The 23,676-nt window shown below is 35.5% G+C and overlaps 1 protein-coding gene across 1 annotated transcript; it reads right to left on the reverse strand.

Annotated features, from left to right (window-relative positions):
- Positions 1-928: 928 nt before the first annotated feature.
- On the reverse strand, positions 929-19,501 carry LOC115956528. Its single transcript, XM_031074876.1, has 14 exons — positions 18,196-19,501; positions 17,819-17,977; positions 14,689-14,846; positions 14,408-14,618; positions 14,040-14,277; positions 11,479-11,629; positions 11,098-11,383; positions 5,945-7,237; positions 5,549-5,674; positions 4,453-4,610; positions 4,172-4,382; positions 3,804-4,041; positions 1,314-1,464; positions 929-1,222 (listed from the first exon to the last, which is right to left on the reverse strand). The coding sequence occupies exons 1-14, from the start codon at positions 19,499-19,501 to the stop codon at positions 929-931; spliced, it is 4,980 nt and encodes a 1,659-aa protein (XP_030930736.1).
- Between the last annotated feature and the right edge of the window lie 4,175 nt (positions 19,502-23,676).

A 23,676-nucleotide genomic window follows, 5' to 3' on the forward strand; every position in this document is an offset into this window, starting at 1 on the left:
CGAGTACAAAGTTTGGTGCACAACTGCTCTTGTGATTACAAAATTTTTAATCGTGTGGAATATGAAATATACCTCATCCTTGTTGGAGACAAAATTGAAGTCATAAACTTGGTTGGCCTATACCCCTATTGCACCACTGATTCACTGAAGCCAATACCATTCCATGGGCCAGTCCGGTCGTAATTCCTGGAGTCGTTCTTCATGACTATCTCACAACTCAGTTCTCCAGGAGATGGATCATCTGGACTCTTCCATGCAGTTATAAGCACTTTTTTCCCTGTAATAAGTTTGTAATCTTTTTATTTTCCCTCTCTTTCTCTTGTTTTCATAAGGAAAAATTTACCCATTTCTATAATCATTCCTTGTCACTTGAAAGATTCATTTATAATGTGGGAAGTTTAAACTAATTTATCATTTGTATCTCTTCTCTGTGTTTGTTTGTGATAAATTACCAATTCTCTGAAAAGCTTAAACTATTAAGAAATGGTGAATTTAATTATTGAACTATAGGTCTAGTACTCTCTCTCATATGTGGGCCTAAAATCCCCCTTCAATAAATGGGGCTCAGAAACAATAGAAGGTACTAGGAAAACACCAAATTTAATTTGCTTGCTTAAGTGCCCATAGGTAACCTGTCACGAAGCTCCATTACCACTAGATTTAGCCAGCCATTTTAAGGGGGAGATATTTTTAAATGACAACTTGAAGCCTCAATCAAATTACTTCTTTCTTCTTTAAAAAAGTTGGTTAAATGGATTATAAGTAGTCTCAAACCTCATATTGAAGAAGCCATTTTAGGTCTTTAAGGTTCAAATAAGACTCCATGTCACATTCTTGGAGAATATAAGTGTGTACAATTTGGAAAATGTACAAATGTAAAATATTAATCACCAAATATGTAATATAATCAAGTTGATATGATGCTTGACTATCGACCATCTACCAAGGTAATGGTAATTTCATTGGTTGAGGATGATTGGTTCTTGCTTGATGAAGGTGATTTTTTCCCCACATAGAAACCCGGCTCTTTGGGTTCTTGTAGTGAACTCTCACTATGCAACATCATAACCACAAATGACATGTTAGGCCTATCCTCATGATGTTGTTGCAAACATAAGAAACTAATATGGAGGCAACGTTCAAGCTCCGGTAGGATGCAAGAGTCCTTTAAGCAAGTATCAATTAGCTCCAATGTCCTTCCTTCTTTCCATGATTTCCATGCCTAAAACATTTGAAATTTTCTTGTCATCATTTTTATCATAATATGTATAAAAAAAATAAAGAAAAAAGAGTCAAATCTTTTGAGAACTCACATGTCCAACAAGGTTTAGACTATATTCTGGATGGAAAGACCCTCGATTTTTCTTTCCACATATTATTTCCAACAATAATATTCCAAAACTAAAGACATCAGATTTTACTGAAAATAGGCCATCAATGGCGTATTCGGGTGCCATATAACCACTGTAAGAATGGAAATCTTTGATTAGAAAATTTTTCAATAACAAAACATGTTAGAAATAGGCAAAATTACACTATTGGTCCTTGAGTTTTGCCTTGTAATAGGAATTGGTCCCTTAAGTTTTAAATGAACAATACTGGTCTCTCATGTTTCAAAATGAGCATTGTTAGTCTTTTAGTCAACTACTATTAGTGTTATTGCCTATGCAGGTAACACAATAGCGACATGACATCTTTTTACGGACTTGGACCAACCAAAATAAGGAAAATCAATTAAAAATTCAAGTCAAATCCATATCTGTAATAAAAAAAAAAAAAAAAAAAAATCTTTTCTATGTCATTCATCCCTCATATCTTTCCCTTTATCCCAAATAAATCACAACCTTCTCTCCATCATCAACCTCTGACCCTTTGCCATTTCTAGACCTATGGAGCTCTTTGGACCAAGTTAGAAGGTCTTGTTTGGGTTGAAGAAGGAATTGAGTTTGTTGATTGTGTCAAGAGGTCAAAGTTGGAGCATATCTCAGTGAGGATGTGGTTGGTCTCCTCGATGACTCTATAACTAAACCCATAGGTTCAACTATGGCAAAGGGTGAAAGAGGTGGATATCCATCATGATCTTTGATGGTCATGATCGACGAAGGTTAGGATGTGTGGGTTTGGGTGCAGTGGAGGATGACAAAGGAGATGATTGGGAGACTCTATAGACACCGCATTTCATTTCGGCCTTTACCCGAGAACCCCAACCCTAGTGACGAAGAACTTAAGCACTGCCAAAATGATCAACATCATATATGAAGCCCAACAACATACAAGCCTAATTTGTGGCCATAAAATACCCAGGTCCTAACCTAAAACTCTTTTTCTTTCCCAATTTGAAAATTTGCCCAGAATGGCGTATGCCAGGAATTGGTGGCGTACGCACCAATTTACCAACGTACACCAATATAGGACAACAAGCCCCGTTTTACTATTTTTCCATTTTGGTGAGATTTCAGGTTAACCAGCCTAATCAATTGGTTGGTTAGATGTCCCATTTGAAACCTTAGAGCCTAACAATTTCTCTAGCAAAATCACTTAAAAAATTGGAACCCATCAATCCAAATCCACTACCGACCTCCAAAACTAGCCACCACACCCTAATTAAAATCAACACAACCACAAAAAAAAAAACCCATAGCAACAACCCAAAAAAAACCACCATCACAAACAACCAACAACTTAAGAAATTCACTTCTCAAAACCCATCCCAAAAACACAAATAAATCCAAAAAACCCTAACTCACAGATCAAGGAGACATTTGGCGGCATGGCATGACGAGGTGGGTGAGGCAAGGTTGCTGGTGTGGCTAAGTGGTGAGGCTAAGAGAGAGAGAGAGAGAGAGAGAGAGAGAGAGAGAGAGAGAGAGAGAGAGAGAGAGAGAGAGAGAGAGAGAGAGATGTGGGAGAGGAGAGAGAGAAAGAAAAGAGAGAGACCAGTCTAGAGAAGAAAAAAGAAAGAAGAAAGAGAGAGAAGAAAGAAAGGAAAGGAGAGGAGAGAGAAAAAAAATTTAAAAAAAAAAGAAACTTTCATTATAGCATTTGTGACCGTACCGCTATTCACCCATGCCAAATTATTTGGCATTTAAAACACCTCATGTAATAGGTTTTCTGGTGTTGGTGTGCCAAATGCCAAATATTTGGGCACACTTGATGCTAGTGCTCTTATATGAGCTCTATTTAATCTCAGATTTAGTAACAATATATGACGGCCAACTACAACGTGGAAGGCTTGGGGTGTTCCACCTCTCCCCATCATGTACCCTAACTCATGACTTAATCTAGTAGGTAGACCTTCATGAAGTCATTCTTTGGTTCCTTAACCTACAATTAGGCGGCAACTCCTCCATCTCTTTCTTAAAGATGTTTGCATACTCTCGAGCTAGCACTAGCTTTGGGTTTAAATCGCTTGAGGGAGATAGATGATTGCATACCTTACCTTCGCAAGAAGGAATCGATATGGACACAAGTCAAAAAGGAGGTACAACCCATGGCACTCCACAGACTCTAAAGTGAACAGAGAAAGAAAAATAGCGTTATGTTATTTTTGGTGAGTTGGAGTTTTATAGTTTTTTAATTGAAGTGGTTGCATTTTATTGGAGCAACTTAGTTAAAGATACCACATTATTTTTTAGTTAGCCATATAGGCAATAGTACTAACTACAGTTAACAAAATTGACTAACAACACTCATTTTTTAAAATTGAGGGACCAGTAGCGCTCACTTGAAACTTAAGGTACCAATTGTATTCACATGGTAAATTTAAGAGACTAATCGTGTAACTTCGCCTAAAGAATACTTACTAAGTTCCAACCACTCTGTTTGTATTTCCTTCAGTTTGATCTCCACCAAAGGACCTAGCCATCCCAAAGTCAGAAATTTTTGGGTTCATCTTACTATCAAGTAAAATGTTACTTGCTTTTAGATCTCTATGTATAATCCTCAATCTAGAGTCTTCATGAAGATAGAGAAGCCCGCGAGCAATCCCACAAATAATGTTGAAGCGCATACACCAACCTAAAATATTAGATCTCATTTGATCTGTCAAGTTTCTTGTTTATGTTAATACTAAACATGAATAATGAAACAAGAAATTGAAATTTCTTTAAACAAAAATAAAAGAATCTTCATGAAGTTTGGAAAAAATAATAAAGTTTTGAGAAGTTCTAACCAAAAATGTAGGAGTCCAAGCTTCCATTGGGCATGTATTCATAAATTAACATATTCTCCTCTCCTTCAATGCAATAGCCCAAAAGTCTAACAAGATTTCGATGTTGTAATTTGGCGATTGACATAACTTCATTTTTAAACTCACTCAATCCTTGTCTAGAATTTCGTGAAAGCCTTTTCACAGCAGTTTCTTGTCCATCTTCTAGTATACCCTAAAAACTCACATTTGTAAATAGATTATATTGATGTTGAATATGGTATAAATTGGTCTACCAAAGTTACCTTATATACGAGACCAAAGCCACCTTCACCAAGCTTGTTATTGCTTGAAAATTTGTTAGTGGCCATAGCTATGGTAGCTAGGCTGAAGAGTGGGAGCTCTAGGTCTTCATTTTGGCCATCAATATTTTGGTCTATCATCCGTTTATTCTTCATTTTCTCTGATAAGAGCAAGACGTGTTTCACATTATACATAAGAAACTAGAATATGGCAACTCCAACTGATTAGTTTGGATTGAATGCATGTTAGTCCAGCCTAAACTATAAATTGATCATAAGCCATTTTAACCATCACCAGATGGATGATCTCTTCACTGTGCTACTCGAATAATGACAAGAAACAGTTTAAATTACATTTTATGATTTTAACCTTTATAACGTAGTGGTAGTTTTAAATCAATCGGTAAGTTGAATCTTTCATTTCAAACCTCAAGCGGGTGTTTCAGCTAAGGACTTGACTCCTTATGCCCCCAAAGGTTGAATCTTTCATTTCAAACCTCAAGTGGGGTGTTTCAGCTAAGGACTTGACACCTTATGCCCCCGAAGGACATCATCTTTTACTCTTAAAATTTGAGTTAGTTTTATATAATGTTTGGACTAGTGTACTGCACACTTTTACACACATTTTGGTTACTACATTTTTGGAGCTACTATTTTGATTCCTACATTTTTAACTCATGCTCAATTAGTCCTTACCGTTATCTTAGAAATAGAAATTGTCTATGTGGCACATAGAGTGAATAGGTTGCACATTAATGCTGCTGAATAATAAAAAAAAGAAATTAAAGTTATGAGCTATCTTACTAATTTTTTTTACAAACTAATGATGTGGTGAATAATAATTGATAAGTGACAAAAAAACGTTAGTGGTTATTGAAATTAAAAAAATCCCTCATCAACATTTGATTTGAAAAAAAATAAAACACAATATATATATTGTAGGAATCCCAAATTTCTCGTACTTTTTTTAACTTGACAACCAAACACAATCCTGGACTAGTGACAAGTTTGACTTGCTCAAAAGCAATCAAGAGCCAACGCAATTTTTCTACTTTACCCTGATATTTTTTCCAAAGTGGGTCATAGAAAGTGACATTACCTCTCAAGGTTTTTCTTTCGCAAATGCAGTAGGCAATCAAGAGCACCCCAAAAACTACGGCAATGGCAATGGCAACTACAACTATCACCTTCATCTTTTGCTTGTCTTTCACGTCTTCCTGGTTGACTTAACAATAGAAAAGCAAGAATATTTTAGATGCAGCAGACTTTAATGCCATAAAACCAATGGAAAAATTGATGGTACAACAACGTTTTTTTTTAGAACAAATGGTACAACAACAATTGATTGGTTTCAACTAGTTTAATTCGTAAAGTCTCTTACTTTTGAAATTCAATTGTAACTGACCAAAAAAAAAAAAAAAAAAACAAAAACAAAAACAAAACGAAGGCATTTCAAAATACGAATTAAAGAGCAACGAAGACAATAGGCCAATACCTTTCTCTGAAGCAGGCATTCGAATATATAGATCCTGCCCGTTAGCTGCAACCTGTATAATATCAATTAGATCTCCATACCAGATGACGCAGCCATTTCCTCCATCTCTAATGTCAGAGTTGGAATAAGCCATACAAGAACAGTTGTTCAAACATTTGACTCTGCATTCATTAAGATTCATACTTTTGTTAACCCAAGAATACGTGGTATCTGGCAACTTAAGCCCAACAAATTTAACAAACCCAATTTTATCTTTATCCTCGCAGCTCAATTCTGTAGTGCGTACACATCCCTTAGCCCAGTTGTCTGGGTTCCATCTTTCTGTTGACTTAGGCTTAAATCCTTCTAGACATTGGCAGATAGGTGACTCGCCAATGATACAATTACCATAAGCACCACATAAATTATAACTGTCACATTTGTCTTTTGGTATAGAAATGTACGCGATCCATTTTTTATCAGCTTCGACCCATATGTCGCGCTCGAACAAGTACGTAGTTTGGTTCAAAACTGCTCTTGTGATTGCAGAATTTTTAATCATGTGGTATATGATGTATACCTCATCATTGTTGGAAACAAAATTGAAGTGATAAATTTGGTTGGCCTTTACCCCTGTTGCACCACTGAAGCCAACGCCATTCCACGGGCCAGTCCGGCCGAACTTCTTGGAGCCGTTCTTCGCGACTATCTCGGGGTAATTATTAAGTTCAATCCCACAACTCAGTTCTCCAGGAGATGGATCATCTGGACTCTTCCAGGCAGTTAGGCGCCTTTCGAGACCAGTCCTTAAATCCCATCCAAGCTTCATCCCTGGTAGCCATGTATCAGAAGGATAGTCAAAGCTTTGCCACAAATAACTTCCTGGGTTTTCTTCATTCTTTTCTCTTAATACTAGATTTCCTGAATCTAAAAGCTCAAAAACTGGACTCCCTACCTCTTTTGTAGAACTCGCAGACCAAGCAATAGTCTTATTCTGGCTGAGAAGAACAAGACTACCTGAACTGTTTAACATCAACACGCCAGACGAGTCTCTAATTGGATTGCGCCAGTTTGCTACCCAAACAACCGTTCTAACTGGGATATTGTTGTACCAAATTCCCAAGTAACGGTTTGTGGAATTTCCTGTACTGAAGAACCCCAGGACAAAGCCTCCATTTTTAGAGACCAAGTTTGTGCCGTCACTGAGGGATTGGGATTGGGAAATTTTGACAGCAGCATCCGAAAATACAAAGTAGAAAAGAAATAAACGAGAACTCATAAACACAAAAGAAAAGATGTCCATTGCTTTCTGTTCTTAGAGCTCTTAGCCAACATATTAAAGTTATACCCGAAATGATGAGCGAAGACTAAAACAGGTCATGCTCATGCATTGACTCAAGCAAGTGGCTGTTCTTTGAAATTTCTGCAATTTGTTGTGAACAAAAATTTCCACATACTCCCTTCTACAGAAGTCGCTTTTTTTTGTAGTCGGTCACTTTGTCCTGATCCTTACTTTTGCACTACGGTGTGAAAGAAAGGTCAACAAAGGAATGGAATGGTGAGCACTGAGCACTAAGATTTGAAATAATAGAGCAGAATTCTCAAATATTCATTGATTGAGACGGATCAGGAAATTTGCCTCATCACATATTCAAATGGGAGCCAGATTTTTGTCATTTTTGTTGTTTGATGACTTGATCCAGGCTTATAGACAACTGAGAGAAATGTACATTATGCAAAAAATCTCATCTCCACATTCCGTCCTACGCTCTATGAAGGAATTTGTTCCCAGGCTCTCAAGAGTATACTACAGTTAATTTAGAAGAAAATTTATTTTCTAGTTTTCTCACCTTGGCTGTACCATATTTTTTATGACTACAAAATTTCCCACAAGTAATGGTAACTAAGCTAGAGATGAATATAAACTAAAGTGCCAATATTGTCAAGGGCGGGTGGGAATCTTATTCAACAATAGACATATAAGAAAAAGTGTGCTCATTGATTTCCAGTTTTACACATCTTTGCCTTTTTGCTTCCTCTGTTTCAAGTTCAAGAAAGAACCATATGCCACTCTCCTCCCTTTGCATTAATTTCTTCTTCTTTTTGTCCAAACATTAGGTATATTTTTTTATAAAAAATTATTTTAATTTTTTATGCAACAGGAGCGTATATCAACTTATACAAATACTATTTTCTATGTTTAATTTTCTTTTCTATCAAACAAAAATTTTTTCTAGAATTTCACCTTTTCACATCCAACCAAATACACAAAGAAAAATTAAATCCTTTCTATGTCCAACATTATCAATTCCCCCATTCTTCCATTCCCATCTTATACTGATTTTCCTTGCATGTCACATCATTTACATTATCCTCATATTGTGCACGCCCTTACCACCTTGGGTCTATAACACATTAAATTCAAGAATGCAGGTCACCATTGCGTTGATTCACTTTGGTGAGGTGCTGGTGTAACGAATGTTCGGTGTATGAAAGGGAATATACACGTGGTCAACAACTATTTCATGCAGTGGGAGATGTATGTTGTTGGTGATTTAGTTTCTGGGTTTTACTTTTTGCTGCTCTGCTATACCCTAACGCCAATATTTTTTTTTTTTTTGGATTTCAGTGTATGTCCATTTAAAAAATAATAAAATAAATTAGAATCAATGTCATTTATTTATATATTGGTAGATATATATTTGATTTGGATCTGTTCATTTTCTTCCTTTTCAGGATTTGGGTTTTGCTTCCTCAAAAAATGAATTTTTTTTTTCTAATGGAATTTCAGCTTTAAAAAAAAAAATCCAAAAAAGAGTAAGAATAGCATGAATGACTAACAATATTATTTGTATTTGTGAATAAAATGTTTGTTTGTTTTCGACTTTCAATATAAAATTTACAATCTAACACAAATGAATGACCTCTCAATTATACATTTCAAAATTTCAATGTAAAGGTAGATATATAGTTCCCATCAAGATGCTTAAGAGACCTCCTAGAGCTGAGGATGATCACGAAGATAGTTTAGTTTGTTTAAAGAATGTTGGAAACAGTAAGTTTCAAGGTGCGACACTTGTAAATGCTATTGCAGGTAATGGCTTCTACCCTTTGCTTTATGCGAAATATGTTGCTATTATAAGTACTTTTTTCCCTGTAATAAGTTTGTAATCTTTTTATTTTCCCTCTCTTTCTCTTGTTTTCATAAAGAAAAATTTACCCATTTCTATAACCGTTGCTTGTCACTTGAAAGATTCATCTATAATGTGGAAAGTTTAAACTAATTTATCATTTGTATCCCTTATCTGTGTTTGTTTGTGATAAATTATCAATTCTCTGAAAAGCTTAAACTATTAAGAAAACTAGATGATGTCCCGCACGATGTGCGGACTACTTTACAATTTCATTTGAAATCATTTTTATGTATATTAAAATCTACATATAATACTTAATACTTATTTTGTTGTATAATATTTATGTTTGCCCACAATATTGTTAAATACTTTGAAACTTGATTTTTTTTTTTTTTAATTCATAATTTATTTTGAAAAATTGTATGACATTGTAAGATTATAATATATTATAATATTTACCGTTAAAAGTAGATTTTATTTTTCAAATTGATTAAATGATTTTGAAATCTACAAATAAGAATTCAAAATATAAAATACTTTTATATCCTAAAATTACATAAATTTAAACAACCTACCAAACACTTTCTCAATCACACTATTCTTAAAACCAAATATGGAGATCCTGATCATAAACACCCAATTAATTATCTCAATGGAATTAAGGAAATCATTTGTTAGTATCAACATAAAAAGAATGTGATTAAACAAAGAGAAATTTGCTAAAAACAGATACATTTATCAAATTTCAATTGACTTTAGTTGGGCTTTTGTATCCTTTAAAAAAATGCAAAAAATACTTTTAAGTCACCATCGATTTTTGTTTTTACCACTATGGCTACATACAAAGAAAACTACAAAATTATGAATTCTAACACAAAATAAAATAAAATAAAAAGCTAACTTCATAAATAATCAATTTGAATGTTTCTTTTTCTTTTTCTTTAGTTCTAAAATAAAATACATTTATAACTTTCCCATACCAAAATCTCAAACACCCAAAGACTCCAAGTGAATCATAACCTTCACAAAATCTACAATGTCTGATTTCAACATCAAAACCGTAAACTACCGTCATTGAATAAAAAATGCAAACCCCCTTCCTTTGTCATAGCCTACTCATATGGGTTACAATCAAATGATACTGCAACGTTGGAGTTATGTAGGTGTCATTGAAAGGTTAAAACTAAATGACATCATTTTTTTTCTAAATGTATTTGAGATAGTATGATATGAAAGGCTATGAACATGTGTATATAAAGAAGTAAAAGTGAAAATGATGAAAGGAAATGCAAAGAGTTTTTTGTGTGTGTGAGAGATGGAAGGTCTTGAAATATTGGACCAAATGAAATAAATAGAAGCCTTAAAACATTGAATACGAAATGTAACAAAAATTAGTCTTGAAACATTGAACCAAAGGGAATAAAGAGTCTTCACTTTTAAATTTGTTTTTATCTCTAATATGGCTTAAGGGTATCTCAGTTCTCTTTATAGAGTGCGTCACATGGTAGAACCCCATGCTCTCTCGCATGTGATCTCTACTTTTATATATATATATTGATATTGATGTGAATTTAATCATTTAATTATAGGTCTAACACTCTCTCTTATATATAGGCCTAAATTCCCCCTTCAATAAATGGGGCTTAGAAACAATAAAAGGTACAAGGAAAACACCAATTTTAGTTTGCTTGCTTAAGTGCCAATAGGTAGCCTATTGATTTCTTAATCCTTACCATTTTTCAAGAAGCTCTACCACTAGATTTAGCCAGCCATTTTAAGGGGGAGAGATTTTTAAATTACAACTTGTAGTCTCAGTCAAATTACTTCTTTCTTCTTTAAAAAAGTTGGTGAAATGGATTATAAGTAGTTTCAAACCTCTTAAATATTGAAGAAGCCATTTTAGGTCTTTAAGGTTCAAATAAGACTCATGTCACATTCTTGGAGAATATAAGTGTGTACAGTTTGCAAAATGTACAAATGTAAAATATTAATCACAAAATATGTAATATAATCAAATTGATATGACGCTTGACTATCGACCATCTAACAAGGTAATAGTAATTTCATTGGTTGAGGATGATTGGTTCTTGCTTGACGAAGGTGATTTTTTTCCCACATAGAAACCTGGCTCTTTGGGTTCTTGTAGTGAACCCTCACTATGCAACATCATAACCACAAATGACATGTTAGGCCTATCCTCATGATGTTGTTGCAAACATAAGAAACTAATATGGAGGCAACGTTCAAGCTCTGATAGGATGCAAGAGTCCTTTAAGAGAGTATCAATTAGCTCCAAAGTCCTTCCTTCTTTCCATGATTTCCATGCCTAAAACATTTGAAATTTTCTTGTCATTGTTTGTATCATAATATGTATAAAAAATAAAAATAAAGAAAAAAGAGTCAAATCTTTTGAGAACTCACATGTCCAACAAGGTTTATACTATATTCTGGATGAAAAGACCCTCGATTTTTCTTTCCACATATTATCTCCAACAATAATATTCCAAAACTAAAGACATCAGATTTTACTGAAAATAGGCCATCAATGGCGTATTCGGGTGCCATATAACCACTGTAAGAATAAAAATCTTTGATTAGAAAATTTTTCAATAACAAAACATGTTAGAAATAGGCAAAATTACACTATTTATCCTTGAATTTTACCTTGTAATAGGAATTGGTCCCTAAAGTTTTAAATGTACACTACTGGTCTCTTATGTTTCAAAATGAGCACTGTTAGTCTTTTAGTCAACCACAATTAGTGTTATTGCCTATGCAGGCAATGCAATAGCGACATGACATCTTTTTATAGACTTGGACCAACCAAAATATGGCAAATCAATTAAAAATTCCAGTCAAATCCATATTTGTAAAAAAATAAAAATAAAAATGAAAGAAGAAAGAAAGAAAGAAAGAAAGAAAACAATCTCTTTTCTATGTCATTCATCCCTCATATCTTTCCCTCCTCTATCCCAAATAAATCACAACCTTCTCTCCATCATCAACCTCTGACCCTTCGCCATTCCTAGACCTATGGAGCTCTTTGGACCAAGTGAGAAGGTCTTGTTTGGGTTGAAGAAGGAATTGAGTTTGTTGATTGCATCAGGAGGTCAAAGTCGGAGCATATCTCAGTGAGGATGTGGTTGGTCTCCTCAATGACTTTATAACTAAACCCATAGGTTCAACTATGGCAAAAGGTGAAAGAGGTGGATATCCATCATGATCTTTAATGGCCATGATCGACGAAGGTTAGGATGTGTGGGTTTAGGTGCAGTGGAGGATGACAGAGGAGATGATTGGGAGACTCTATAGACACTGCATTTCATTTTGGCCTTTACCTGAGAACCCCAACCCCAATGACGAAGAACTTAACTACTACCAAAATGATCAACATCATATATGAAGCCCAACAACATACAAGCCTAATTTGTGGCCATAAAATACCTAGGTCCTAACCCAAAACTCTTTTTCTATCCCAATTTGAAAATCTGCCCAGAGTAGCGTATGCCAGAAATTGGTGGCATATGCACCAATTTACCAACGTACGCCAAGATGGGACAGCAAGCCCCGTTTTACTCTTTTTCCATTTTGGTGAGATTTCAAGTTAACCAACCTAATCAATTGGTTGGTTAGATGTTCCATTGAAACCTTAGAGCCTAAAAATTTCTCTAGCAAAATCACTTGGAAAATTGGAACCTATCAATCCAAACCCACTACCAACCTCCAAAACCAGCCACCACACTCCAATTAAAATCAACACAATCACCAAAAAAAACCCACAGCAACAACCCAAAAAAAACCACCACCACAAACAACCAACAACTTAAGAAATTCACTTCTCAAAACCCATCCCAAAAACACAAACAAATCCAAAAAACCCTAACTCGTAGATCAAGGAGACATTTGGCGGCATGGCGTGACAAGGTGGGTGAGGTAAGGTCCATGGTGTGGCAATCCAAGATGGGCAAGGCCGTCAGCTTGGTGAGGCAATGCTGCCGATGTGGCCAGATGAAGTGGTCGGGTGGTGAGGCTAAAAGAGAGTGAGAGAGAGAGAGAGAGAGAGAGAGATGTGTGAGAGGAGAAAGAGAAAGAAAAGACAAAGTGATAGAGAATAGAGAGACCAGTCTAGAGAAGAAAAAAGAAAGAAGAAAGAGAGAGATGAAAGAAAGGAAAGGAGAGGAGAGAAAAAAAAAATTAAAAAAAAAAATTCATTATATCATTTGTGATCGTACCGCTATTCACCCGTGCCAAATTATTTGGCATTTAGAACACCTCGTGTAATAGGTTTTCTGGTGCTGGTATGCCAAATGCCAAATATTTGGGCATACTTGATGCTAGTGCTCTTATATGAGCTCTATTTAAGCTCATATTTAGTAACAATATATGACAGCCAACTACGACTTGGAAGGCTTGGGGTGTTCCACCTCTTCCCATCATGTACCCTAACTCACGACTTAGTCTAGTTGATAGACCTTCATGAAGTCATTCTTTGGTTCCTTAACCTACATTTAGGCGGCAACTCCTCCATCTCTTTCTTAAAGACGTTTGCATACTCTCGAGCTAGCGTTGGCTTTGGGTTCAAATCGCTTTAGGGAGATAGAGTATTGGATACCTCACCTTCGCAAGAAGGAATCGACATGGACACAAGTCAAAAAGGAGGAACAACCCATGGCACGCCACAGACTCTAAAGTGAATAGAGAAAGAAAAATTGCATTTTTTTTATTTTTGGTGAGTTGGAGTTTTATAGTTTTTTAATTGAAGTAGTTGCTTTTTATTGGAGCAACTTAGTTAAAGATACCACATTATTTTTCAGTTAGCTAAATAGGCAATAGTACTAACTACAGTTAACAATATTGACTAACAACACTCATTTTTTAAACTTGAGAGACCAATAGTACTCACTTGAAACTTAAGGTACCAATTGTATTCACAGAGTAAGATTAAGAGACTAATAGTGTAACTTCGCCTAAAGAATACTTACTAAGTTCCAACCACTCTATTTGTATTTCCTTCAGTTTGATCTCCACCAAAGGACCTAGCCATGCCAAAGTCAGAAATTTTTGGGTTCATCTTACTATCAAGTAAAATGTTACTTGCTTTTAGATCTCTATGTATAATCCTCAATCTAGAGTCTTCATGAAGATAGAGAAGCCCACGAGCAATCCCACAAATAATGTTGAAGCGCATACACCAACCTAAAATATTAGATCTCATTTGATCTGTCAAGTTTCTTGTTTATGTTAATACTAAACTTGTACAATGAAACAAGAAAGTGAAATTTCTTTAAATAACAGTAAAAAAATCTTCATCAAGTTTGGCAAAAATTATAAAGTTTTGAGAAGTTCTAACCAAAAATGAAGGAGTCCAAGCTTCCATTGGGCATGTATTCATAGATTAACATTTTCTCCTCTCCGTCAATGCAATAGCCCAAAAGCCTAACAAGATTTCGGTGCTGTAATTTAGCGATCGACATAACTTCATTTTTAAACTCACTCAATCCTTGTCTAGAATTTCGTGAAAGTCTTTTCACAGCAATTTCTTGTCCATCTACTAGTATACCCTAAAAAATCACATTTGTAAATAGATTATATTGATGTTGAATATGATGTGAATTGGTCTATCAAAGTTACCTTATATACGGGTCCAAAGCCACCTTCACCAAGCTTGTTATTGCTTGAAAATTTGTTAGTGGCAATAGCTATGGTAGCTAGGCTGTAGAATGGGAGCTCGAGGTCTTCATTTTGGCCATCAATATTCTGGTCTATTATCCCTTTATTCTTCATTTTCTCTGATAAGAGCAAGATGTGTTTCACATTAAACATAAGAAATAGAATATGGCAACTCTAGCTGATTAGTTTGGATTGAATGCACCTTAGTCCAGCCTAAACTATAAATTAATCATAAGCCATTTTAACCATCACCATATGGAAACCTTGTTCTCTTCACTATGCTACTCGAATAATGACAAGAAATAGTTTAAATTACATTTTATGATTTTAACATCAAAATTGTAATTGTCGTTGTCACTCAATAGAAAATGTAAGTCCTCCTTCTTCAGTTGTAGCCAACTCATACAGGTTAGAATTAGATGAGACAACAATGTTAGAGCTTGGTAGGTGTCGTCGAAAGATTGAAAATAAATGACAACGTTTTTAGTCTGTGTATTTGACATGAGATGACATGAATGACTGTAGATAAATATATATAAAGAGATAGAAGTGCAAGAGGTGAAAATGATGAATTAAAATACAAAGAGTTTTATGTGTATATGTGAGAGATGAAAAGTCTTGAAACATTGAACCAAAGAATACAAAGAATATTTATTTTTTAATTAGAAATATCTTGAAACATTGAACCAAATGAAACAAAAAGTCAATATTTAAGTTGTCCTTATCTCTGATGTGGCACTTGAGAATGTTTCAATTCTCTTTACATAAAATGCGCCACTTGACAAAACCTCATGCTTTCTCACATGAGGTCTCTGCTTTTATATATAAATATATATTGATTTGGAAGTTTAGATCTTTTATTTCAAACCACAAGCGGGGTGTTTCCGCTAAGCAGTTGACACCTTATGCCCTAAAAAGGTCATCACTTTTTACTCTTAAAAATTGTGTTAGTTTGATATAATGTTAGTACTACACACTTTCGTACACATTTAGGTTAATACGGTTTTGGAGCTCCTATTTTAATCCCTACATTTTAAACTTGTTCTCAATTAGTTTCTATTGGTATCTTAGTAATAGAAATTGTCTATGTGGCACATAGAGTGTATAGGTGGCACATTAAATGTTGCTAAATACTAATATATATATATATATATATATATATATAAAAATGTGAAAAAATTATTTTGGCTCCTACATTTTGGGGTTAGAGTCAATTTAATCCCTACATTTAGGATTGGCAACAGGTCTGGTTCAGGGCGGGTTTCTTTATGCCCAAACCCGTCCCTATTACCCAAACCCGCCTCATCGGGCCCTATCTCGTCGTGCTACTTCAAGGCCAATCTAAAAGCCCCTAAACCGAACCCAAAAATGAATAAACTGAACCCAAAAATGAATATACACCCAAAAATGAATAAAAATAATTACAGCATAAGCTTCATTTTCTTTTATATGGCAAATAAAATAATATTAAAAAAATTTATAACACATTTAAATAATGCCATGTCAGCATTTAAATTCTTGATTTTAAAGAAGAAAAGAAAAGAAAATTTGAACAAAAAAAATATCATATTCCACCAAAAATAAAAATCACAAACCCAAAAAATAAATAACATAAGAACCTAAACCCAAAAGAACAACATGAACCCAAAAAAATTAATTTCTTAAATTAAAATTAAAATTAGAATTGAAGATTTGAGGTCAGAAAGTATCAACTTTGTTGGGTTTGCTGGTAACTCATAGCTTCTTGGATTGACTTTGCAAACTGTTGTGATTCAAAAAATTAGAAGGACAAGCAAAATTATCCGAAGAGGAAATCTGAAGAAACAGTAAAAATTGAAGAGAGAACAAGTCAGATCGCTCAAGTGGGTCCACGAATTTCAGTGGTAATGGTTGATTTTCAAAAAGAAATATTTGCAATCTATAAAAGAGGTAAGAGGTTTCAAGCAAAACCAAAGCAAGAAAACCCAAATCAAAACAAAATACCCACAGTGTGTAGCAGAGTGATGCATCTTTGGCATAACTAAGTTTATTTGCTTAACTTTGTGGACCTGTGCTTTCCCATCTCATAAATTAACAACAACAAAAAAGGTACAATTTGATGGACGGAGGGATTCAAAACATTGCATCAAATGGTTTTCTTCTTCTTCCTAGTTTATGGTTCAATTTGGCGAGCTGGCTTCCAAGGCAAAGGTTTTGTTTTGCTCTAAGTGGGTATGGGTGAACCAAAAGAGAGAGAGAGAGAGAGAGAGAGAGAGAGAGAGAGAGAGAGAGAGAGAGAGAAAAGGAATATCACAAACATGTTCTTACAAAGATGATGTTGAGCTTGGATTGTTAGGTTATTTTTGTGTTTAGGAGAGTTGGTGATAGGTAAATATGATTTTTGTGTTTTGGTGTTGGTGTGTTTGGTAACTTTGGTTGCTACAAAAATGCCAGAAAAGTTAGGAACATTTTTACAATTTTTTTTCTTTCTTTAAAATTGAAAAATTAATTAATTAAAATTATTTTTAAAATTTAAATGCTGATGTGGCTTTATTTAAATGTCAAATAAATTTGTTTAATATTATTTTACTTGTCACGTAAGCTTAAGTGAGCCAAGCGTACAATCCGTTTGCCATGTAGGCATATTCCATTAGTAAGATGACGGCAATGACTAAATTGACTGCAAATTGAAAATAACAGAGACCAAATTGACTGCTACAAAAATGTAAGGACCAAAATAATATTTTCGCTTATAAAAAATGCTAGAGTCACAAGATATCTTACAATTTTTTTTTACAAACTAATAATATGGTAAGTAGTAACTGATAAGTAAAAAAATGGTGTTAGTAGTTATTGACATTAAAAAAATGCCTCGTCAACATCAGATTTGAAAAAAAAAATTAAACACCAAAAATTTTAATTTCTCAATTTTTAAGATAGAAAAAAATTTTAGGAATCCCAAATTTTCTTGTATTTTTTTGAACCCTGACAACCAAACACAATCCTAGACTAGTGACATGTTTGACTTGCTCAAAAGCAATCAAGAGCAAACTCAATTTTTCTACTTCACCATGTTATTTTTTCCAAAGTGGGTCCAAGAAAGTAATATTACCTCTGAAGTTTTTCCTCTTGCAAATGCAGTAAGCAATCAAGAGCACACCGAAAACTACGGCAATGGCTATGGCAACTGCAACTCTCACCTTCATCTTTTGCTTGTCTATAACGTCTTCCTGGTTGACTTTTTTTTTGGGGGGAGACACTTCCTGGTTGACTTAGCAATAGAAAAGCGAAATTATTTTAGATGCAACAGATTTTAATGCCATAAAACCAATGGAAAAAAAAAAGATGGAACGACAAAAATTGATTGGTGGGTTTCAACTAAAATCTCTTAGTAATCTCTTACATGGTCAAAATTCTGTTGTATCCAACAAAAAGAGAAAGGCATTTCAAAATACGAATTAAAGAGCAACCAAGACAATAGGCCCATACCTTTCTTTGAAGCAGGCATTCGAATATATACATCCAGCCAATCAGTATCCTGCCCGCCACCTGCAACCTGTCTAATATCAATTAGATCTCCATACCAGATGGCGCAACCACTTCCTCCATCTCTAATGTCAGTGTTGGAATAAGCCATACAAGAACAGTTGTTCAAACATTGGACTCTGCATTCGCTAAGATTCATACTTTTGTTCACCCAAGAATACGTGGTATCTGGCAGCTTGAGCCCAACAAGTTTAACAAACCCAATTTTATCTTTATCCTTGCAGCTCAATTCCGTAGTGCGTACACATCCCTTAGCCCAGTCGTCTGGGTTCCATCTTTCTGGTGACTTAGGCTTAAATCCTCCTAGACATTGGCAGATAGGTGAGTAACCAATGATACAATTTCCATAAGCACCGCATAAATTGAAACTGTCACATGTGTCTTGTGGTGCAGAAAAGTACGCGATCCATTTTTTATCTGCTTCGATCCACATGTAGCGCTCGTACTTGTGTAAAGTTTGGTTTATAACTGCTCTTGTGATTAGAGACTTTTTAATCGTGTGGTACATGAAGTATAGCTCATCCTTGTTGGAGACAGAAGTGAAGTTATGGACTGGGTTGGTCTTTAACCCACCAGGGCCACCACTGAACCTAATGCCATTCCACTGGCCACCCCGGCAGTATATCTTGGAGCCGTTCTTCACGACTATCTCAGGGTAATTATGAAGTACAATCCCAAGACTCAGTTCTCCAGGAGATGGATCATCTGGACTCTTCCATGCAGTTAGGCGCCTTTCCAGACCAGTTCTTAAGTCCCATCCAAGTTTCATCCCAGGTAGCCATGTATCAGAAGGATAGTCAAAGCTTTGCCACAAATAACTTTCTGGGTTTTCTTCATTCTTTTCTCTTAATACTAGATTTCCTGAATCTAAAAGCTCAACAACTGGACTCCCTGCCTCTTGTGTGGAATTTGCCGACCAAACAACAGTCCTATTCTGGCTGAGAAGAACAAGACTACCTGAACTGTTTAACATCAACACGCCAGACGAGTCTCTAATTGGATTGCCCCGGTTTGCTACCCAAACAACCGTTCTAACTGAGATATTGTTGTACCAAATTCCCAAGTAACGGTTATTGGAATTTCCTGTACTGAAGAACCCCAAGACAAAGCCATCATCTTTAGAGACCAGGTTTGTGCCCTTACTGTCACTGAGGGATTGGGATTGGGTAATGCTGTCAACAGCATTAGAGAACACAAAGTAGAAAAGAAATAAACTGGAACTCAAAAACACAAAAGCAGAGATGTCCATTGCTTTCTGTTCTTGGAGCTCTTAGCCAGCATGTTGATGTTAGACCCATTATAATGAGCAAAAACTAACGTCAACTGCATTGACTTGAAAATTCTACATTTTGTCGTGAACAATAATTTCCACATTATTCTTTGACAAAAGTAAATTCTTGTTTGATTTTGTAAATTCTTGTTTGATTATTTTTTGACAAAAGTAAATTCTTGTTTGAATATTTTGCGAAGCCTTTGTTACGCACATTTTCAGATGTAAAACAGTATGGGTAAGTATACGTGTGGAATTTTAGCTGAGTGGGTTTGGTACAATGCCTCAATTAAGAGAAAATTTTAATAGAGATTGTAGCATTCTTTGTCCCAGGAAGCCACGTGTCACTCATATTTGTTAAACCAATTAAAGACAACCCCCTTCGAAAATAACAGAGGCTTTTACATGAGTTGCTGCTTCGCTATAATTAACTCATATCTCTACATGATCATTCCAGTGGATCGACCACTGGTTTAATATGGGACCACTTCAAGCTGTTGTGGTCTGGACCGTCTTGTTGGGTGCCTTACCGTATGGGTCCAGCCCACATGCATTGTCAAAGCTCATTTATGAGCTTGTTCCAAGAGTCTTCAAATTCAGCTTTCCATTTATTGAGAAATGACCAAAGCTTGGGAGGTCTGACTTCTCTTAATGAGAAGTGATCCTAATTTTGTTGTACACGCTGAAGAAAAAGAAAAGAAAGAAAAAAAGGGTCATTCGGCCAATGTGTGTGACAAAGAGAAACACACTTGATACTTGAGAGAAGAGCTGAAGCAAGAGTGCCATTTGGCCATTGTGAGAAAAACACAAGTGAGAGCTTCAGGAGGTGCAGTCCGAAAAGATAGAGAAAAACACAGTGAGAGTGTGAGAGAGTGAAAAAGAAAAATGAGATATTTTTCTTTGCTCAAGTTACACACAAGGAAGATAAATTGGTAGAGTTCTCATGGAGTTTTTGAGTGCTACAACCATGGAGAGTTGGAGTATTCAGAGGAAAATTTTGCTATTGGCTTTGTGGTGAGATTGTATTTACTCCTTGAGATTTATTTGTTGTATATCCAATTTATTGTGGACTCAAGTTTAGCATAAACTTGATAGTTGTAATCTCTATTTCATAGTGGATATTTTTCGGAATTGCCCCGTGGTTTTTCTCTCTACACTAGAGGGTTTTCCACATAAGATTTGATGTTCTTGTGTGATTGTGTTTATGTGGTACTTGCTGATTTTTTTTTTGTTTCCATAATATTGTTATTGCTTGGTAGTTATATGTTTTAATTCACACATAGACATTGAGGGGATTAGGATTTTTCCCCAACAAGTGGTATCAGAGCTGTTGGTGGCTTGGGTTAGACTGTCTTGGGTTGGATTAAATGTAGAATATGACTATGAATACTATGGTTAAACTCTCGGCATCGAATTATTCGATATGGAAGCCGATGATGGAGGATGTCCTTTATTGCAAAGATTTGCATGAACCTATTGAGGGTGATAGTCTTAAGCCTAGTGATATGTCAGATAGAGACTGGGAGAAATTAAATAGAAAAACTATCGGGTGTATTAGACAATGCATCGATGTCAGTTTTTTTCACCACGTGTCTCAGGAAACAAATGCAGAGGCTCTTTGGGAAAAATTAAGGAGTCTTTATGAAAGAAAGACAGCTTTTATTGCTAGAAAGCTTGTGAATTTGAAGTTAAAGGCAAGGATATTGCAAATGCTCTTGTCATAGAGAATAGGGGGAGAAGTAAGAGTAGAAGTTCTAAAGGGTGAGGTAAATCCAGAAGTCGGTCAGAATCAAAAGGAAAATTCAAGTGCTTTTATTGTGATAAAGAAGGTCACATAAAAAGGAATTGCAAGGCATGGAAGAACAAACAGAAAGAGGATAAAAATCAGAAAAGGGTGGATGATGAGAACACTGCTACTGTTATAGTGTTGGAAGATGAGGTCCTAGCCATTGGACAAGATGATTGTTGTACAGTTTCAGATCCTTATGTTGAATGGGTGATTGATTCAGCTACTTCCTGCCATGTTACTCCTAGAAAGGAGTTATTCACTTCATACAAAGCGAGAAAGTTTGGGAGAGTGAAGATGGGCAATGATAGTTATGCCGACATTGTGGGAATTGGTGATATATGTGTTAGGGCTAACACTGGATATACCCTGATTTTGAAGGATGTGAGACATGTTTCGGATATTCACCTGAATTTGATTTCCACTCATGTTCTTGATAAAGAAGGTTATGGCAATTATTTTCGTGATGGAAAATGGAGGCTTAGCAAAGGATCATTGGTGTTTGCTAGAGGGAAGATTTGTTGTAAACTTTACAAGACACAAGTAAAGTTGTGCAAGGATGTTGTTAGTGCAGCTCAGGAGGATTCTTCGCCTAACTTGTGGCATAGGCGGCTGGCTCACATGAGTGAAAAAGGGTTGCAGATTTTGGCAAAGAAGTCTCTCATTCCCTTTGTCAAAGGTACGTCACTAAATCCTTGTGACTTTTGTTTATTTGGTAAACAACATAGAGTTTCATTTAATATACCCTCTACTAAAAAACCCAATGTATTAGATCTTGTTTATTCTAATGTACGTGGTCCCATTGATGTTAAGACTTTAGGTGGCAATGAATATTTTGTTACATTTATTGATGATGCTTCACGAAAGGTGTGAGTTTATGTTTTGAAAACAAAAGACTAGGTATTTGAGCACTTCAAGAAATTCCATGCCATGGTGGAAAGAGAGAAATGAAAGCCTTTGAAGTGTCTCCATAGTGATAACAGAGGTGGGTACACATCTAATAAATTCAAGAGTTACTACTCCGAGAAAGGCATTAGACATGAGAAGACAGTTCTTAGTACCCCACAGCAAAATGGTGTGGCAGAAAGGATGAACTGCACTATTGTTGAGAAAATCATATGTATGTTGAGAATGGTTAATCTGCCTAAGTCATTATGAGGTGAAGCTGTTGCGACTACATGCTACGTAATTAATAGATCTACATCAGTTCCTTTAGGTTTTGATATTCCAGAAAGAGTATGGATAGGGAAAGATGTTTCTTTCTCTCACTTGAAGGTATTCGAGTGCAAGACATTTGTTTATGTGCATAAGGAACAAAGATCAAAGCTTGATAGCAAATCCACTCCTTGTATATTTGTTGGATATGGAGATGCAGAATTTGGCTACAAGCTATGAGATCCAAAAGAAAAGAAGATGATTAGAAGTCGAGATGTAGTTTTTCATGAGAATGAAAACTTGGCAGACTTTGAGAAAACTGAGAAGCCTAAAGCTACAGTTGAAGGTGTTCTTGATCTTACACCTACCTCTTCTTCCTTAGATAATGCCACAAATAGGGAAGAGGTACAAGATGAGAATTATGGTGATGAACCAATTGAATTTGATGCCAATGAGCCAGCAGATATTAATGGTGATGATGTGACAGATACAGATGGTGTTGAGCAAGGGGAGCAGCCTCCTCCACTAGAAATGGTAGAACCTTAGGTGAGAAGGTCTACTAGAGAGCATTGTCCATCGACTAGATACCCCACTTCTAAATATACTATGATTACTAAAGAGAGGGAGCCAGAAAGTTTTCAGGAAGTACAATCTCATAAGGATAAGCAAAGCTAGTTGAAGGCTATGCATGAAGAGATGAATTCTTTGAATAAGAATAAGACTTATGACTTGGTGGAACTTTCTAAAGGCAAAAGGGTATTGAGAAACAAATGGATGTTCAAGTTGAAGAAAGATGGTGACAAGTTAGTGAAGTATAAAGCTCGATTGGTGGTCAAGGGTTTCAGTTAGAAACAAGGGATTGACTTTGATGAGATATTCTCTCCAGTAGTCAAGATGAGTTCCATTAGGGTAGTTTTGGGATTAGTAGCTAGCTTGGATCTTGAGCTTAAGCAACTTGATGTGAAGACAACTTTTCTTCATGGTGATTTGAAAGAAGAAATCTATATGGATTAGCCAGAGGGATTCAAAGTAAAAGGGAAAGAACATATGGTTTGCAAGTTAAAGAAGAGTTTGTATGGCTTGAAGCAAGCTCCAAGACAGTGGTGGAAGAAGTTTGACTCATTCATGGTGGGTCACGAGTACACGAGGACAAATGCAGATCGTTGTGTGTATGTCAGAAAATTTCCCAATGGTAAATTTTTTATTCTTCTGC

This window comes from Quercus lobata, chromosome 8 (genome assembly GCF_001633185.2).
Source record: "Quercus lobata isolate SW786 chromosome 8, ValleyOak3.0 Primary Assembly, whole genome shotgun sequence".
Classification (NCBI taxonomy): domain Eukaryota; kingdom Viridiplantae; phylum Streptophyta; class Magnoliopsida; order Fagales; family Fagaceae; genus Quercus; species Quercus lobata.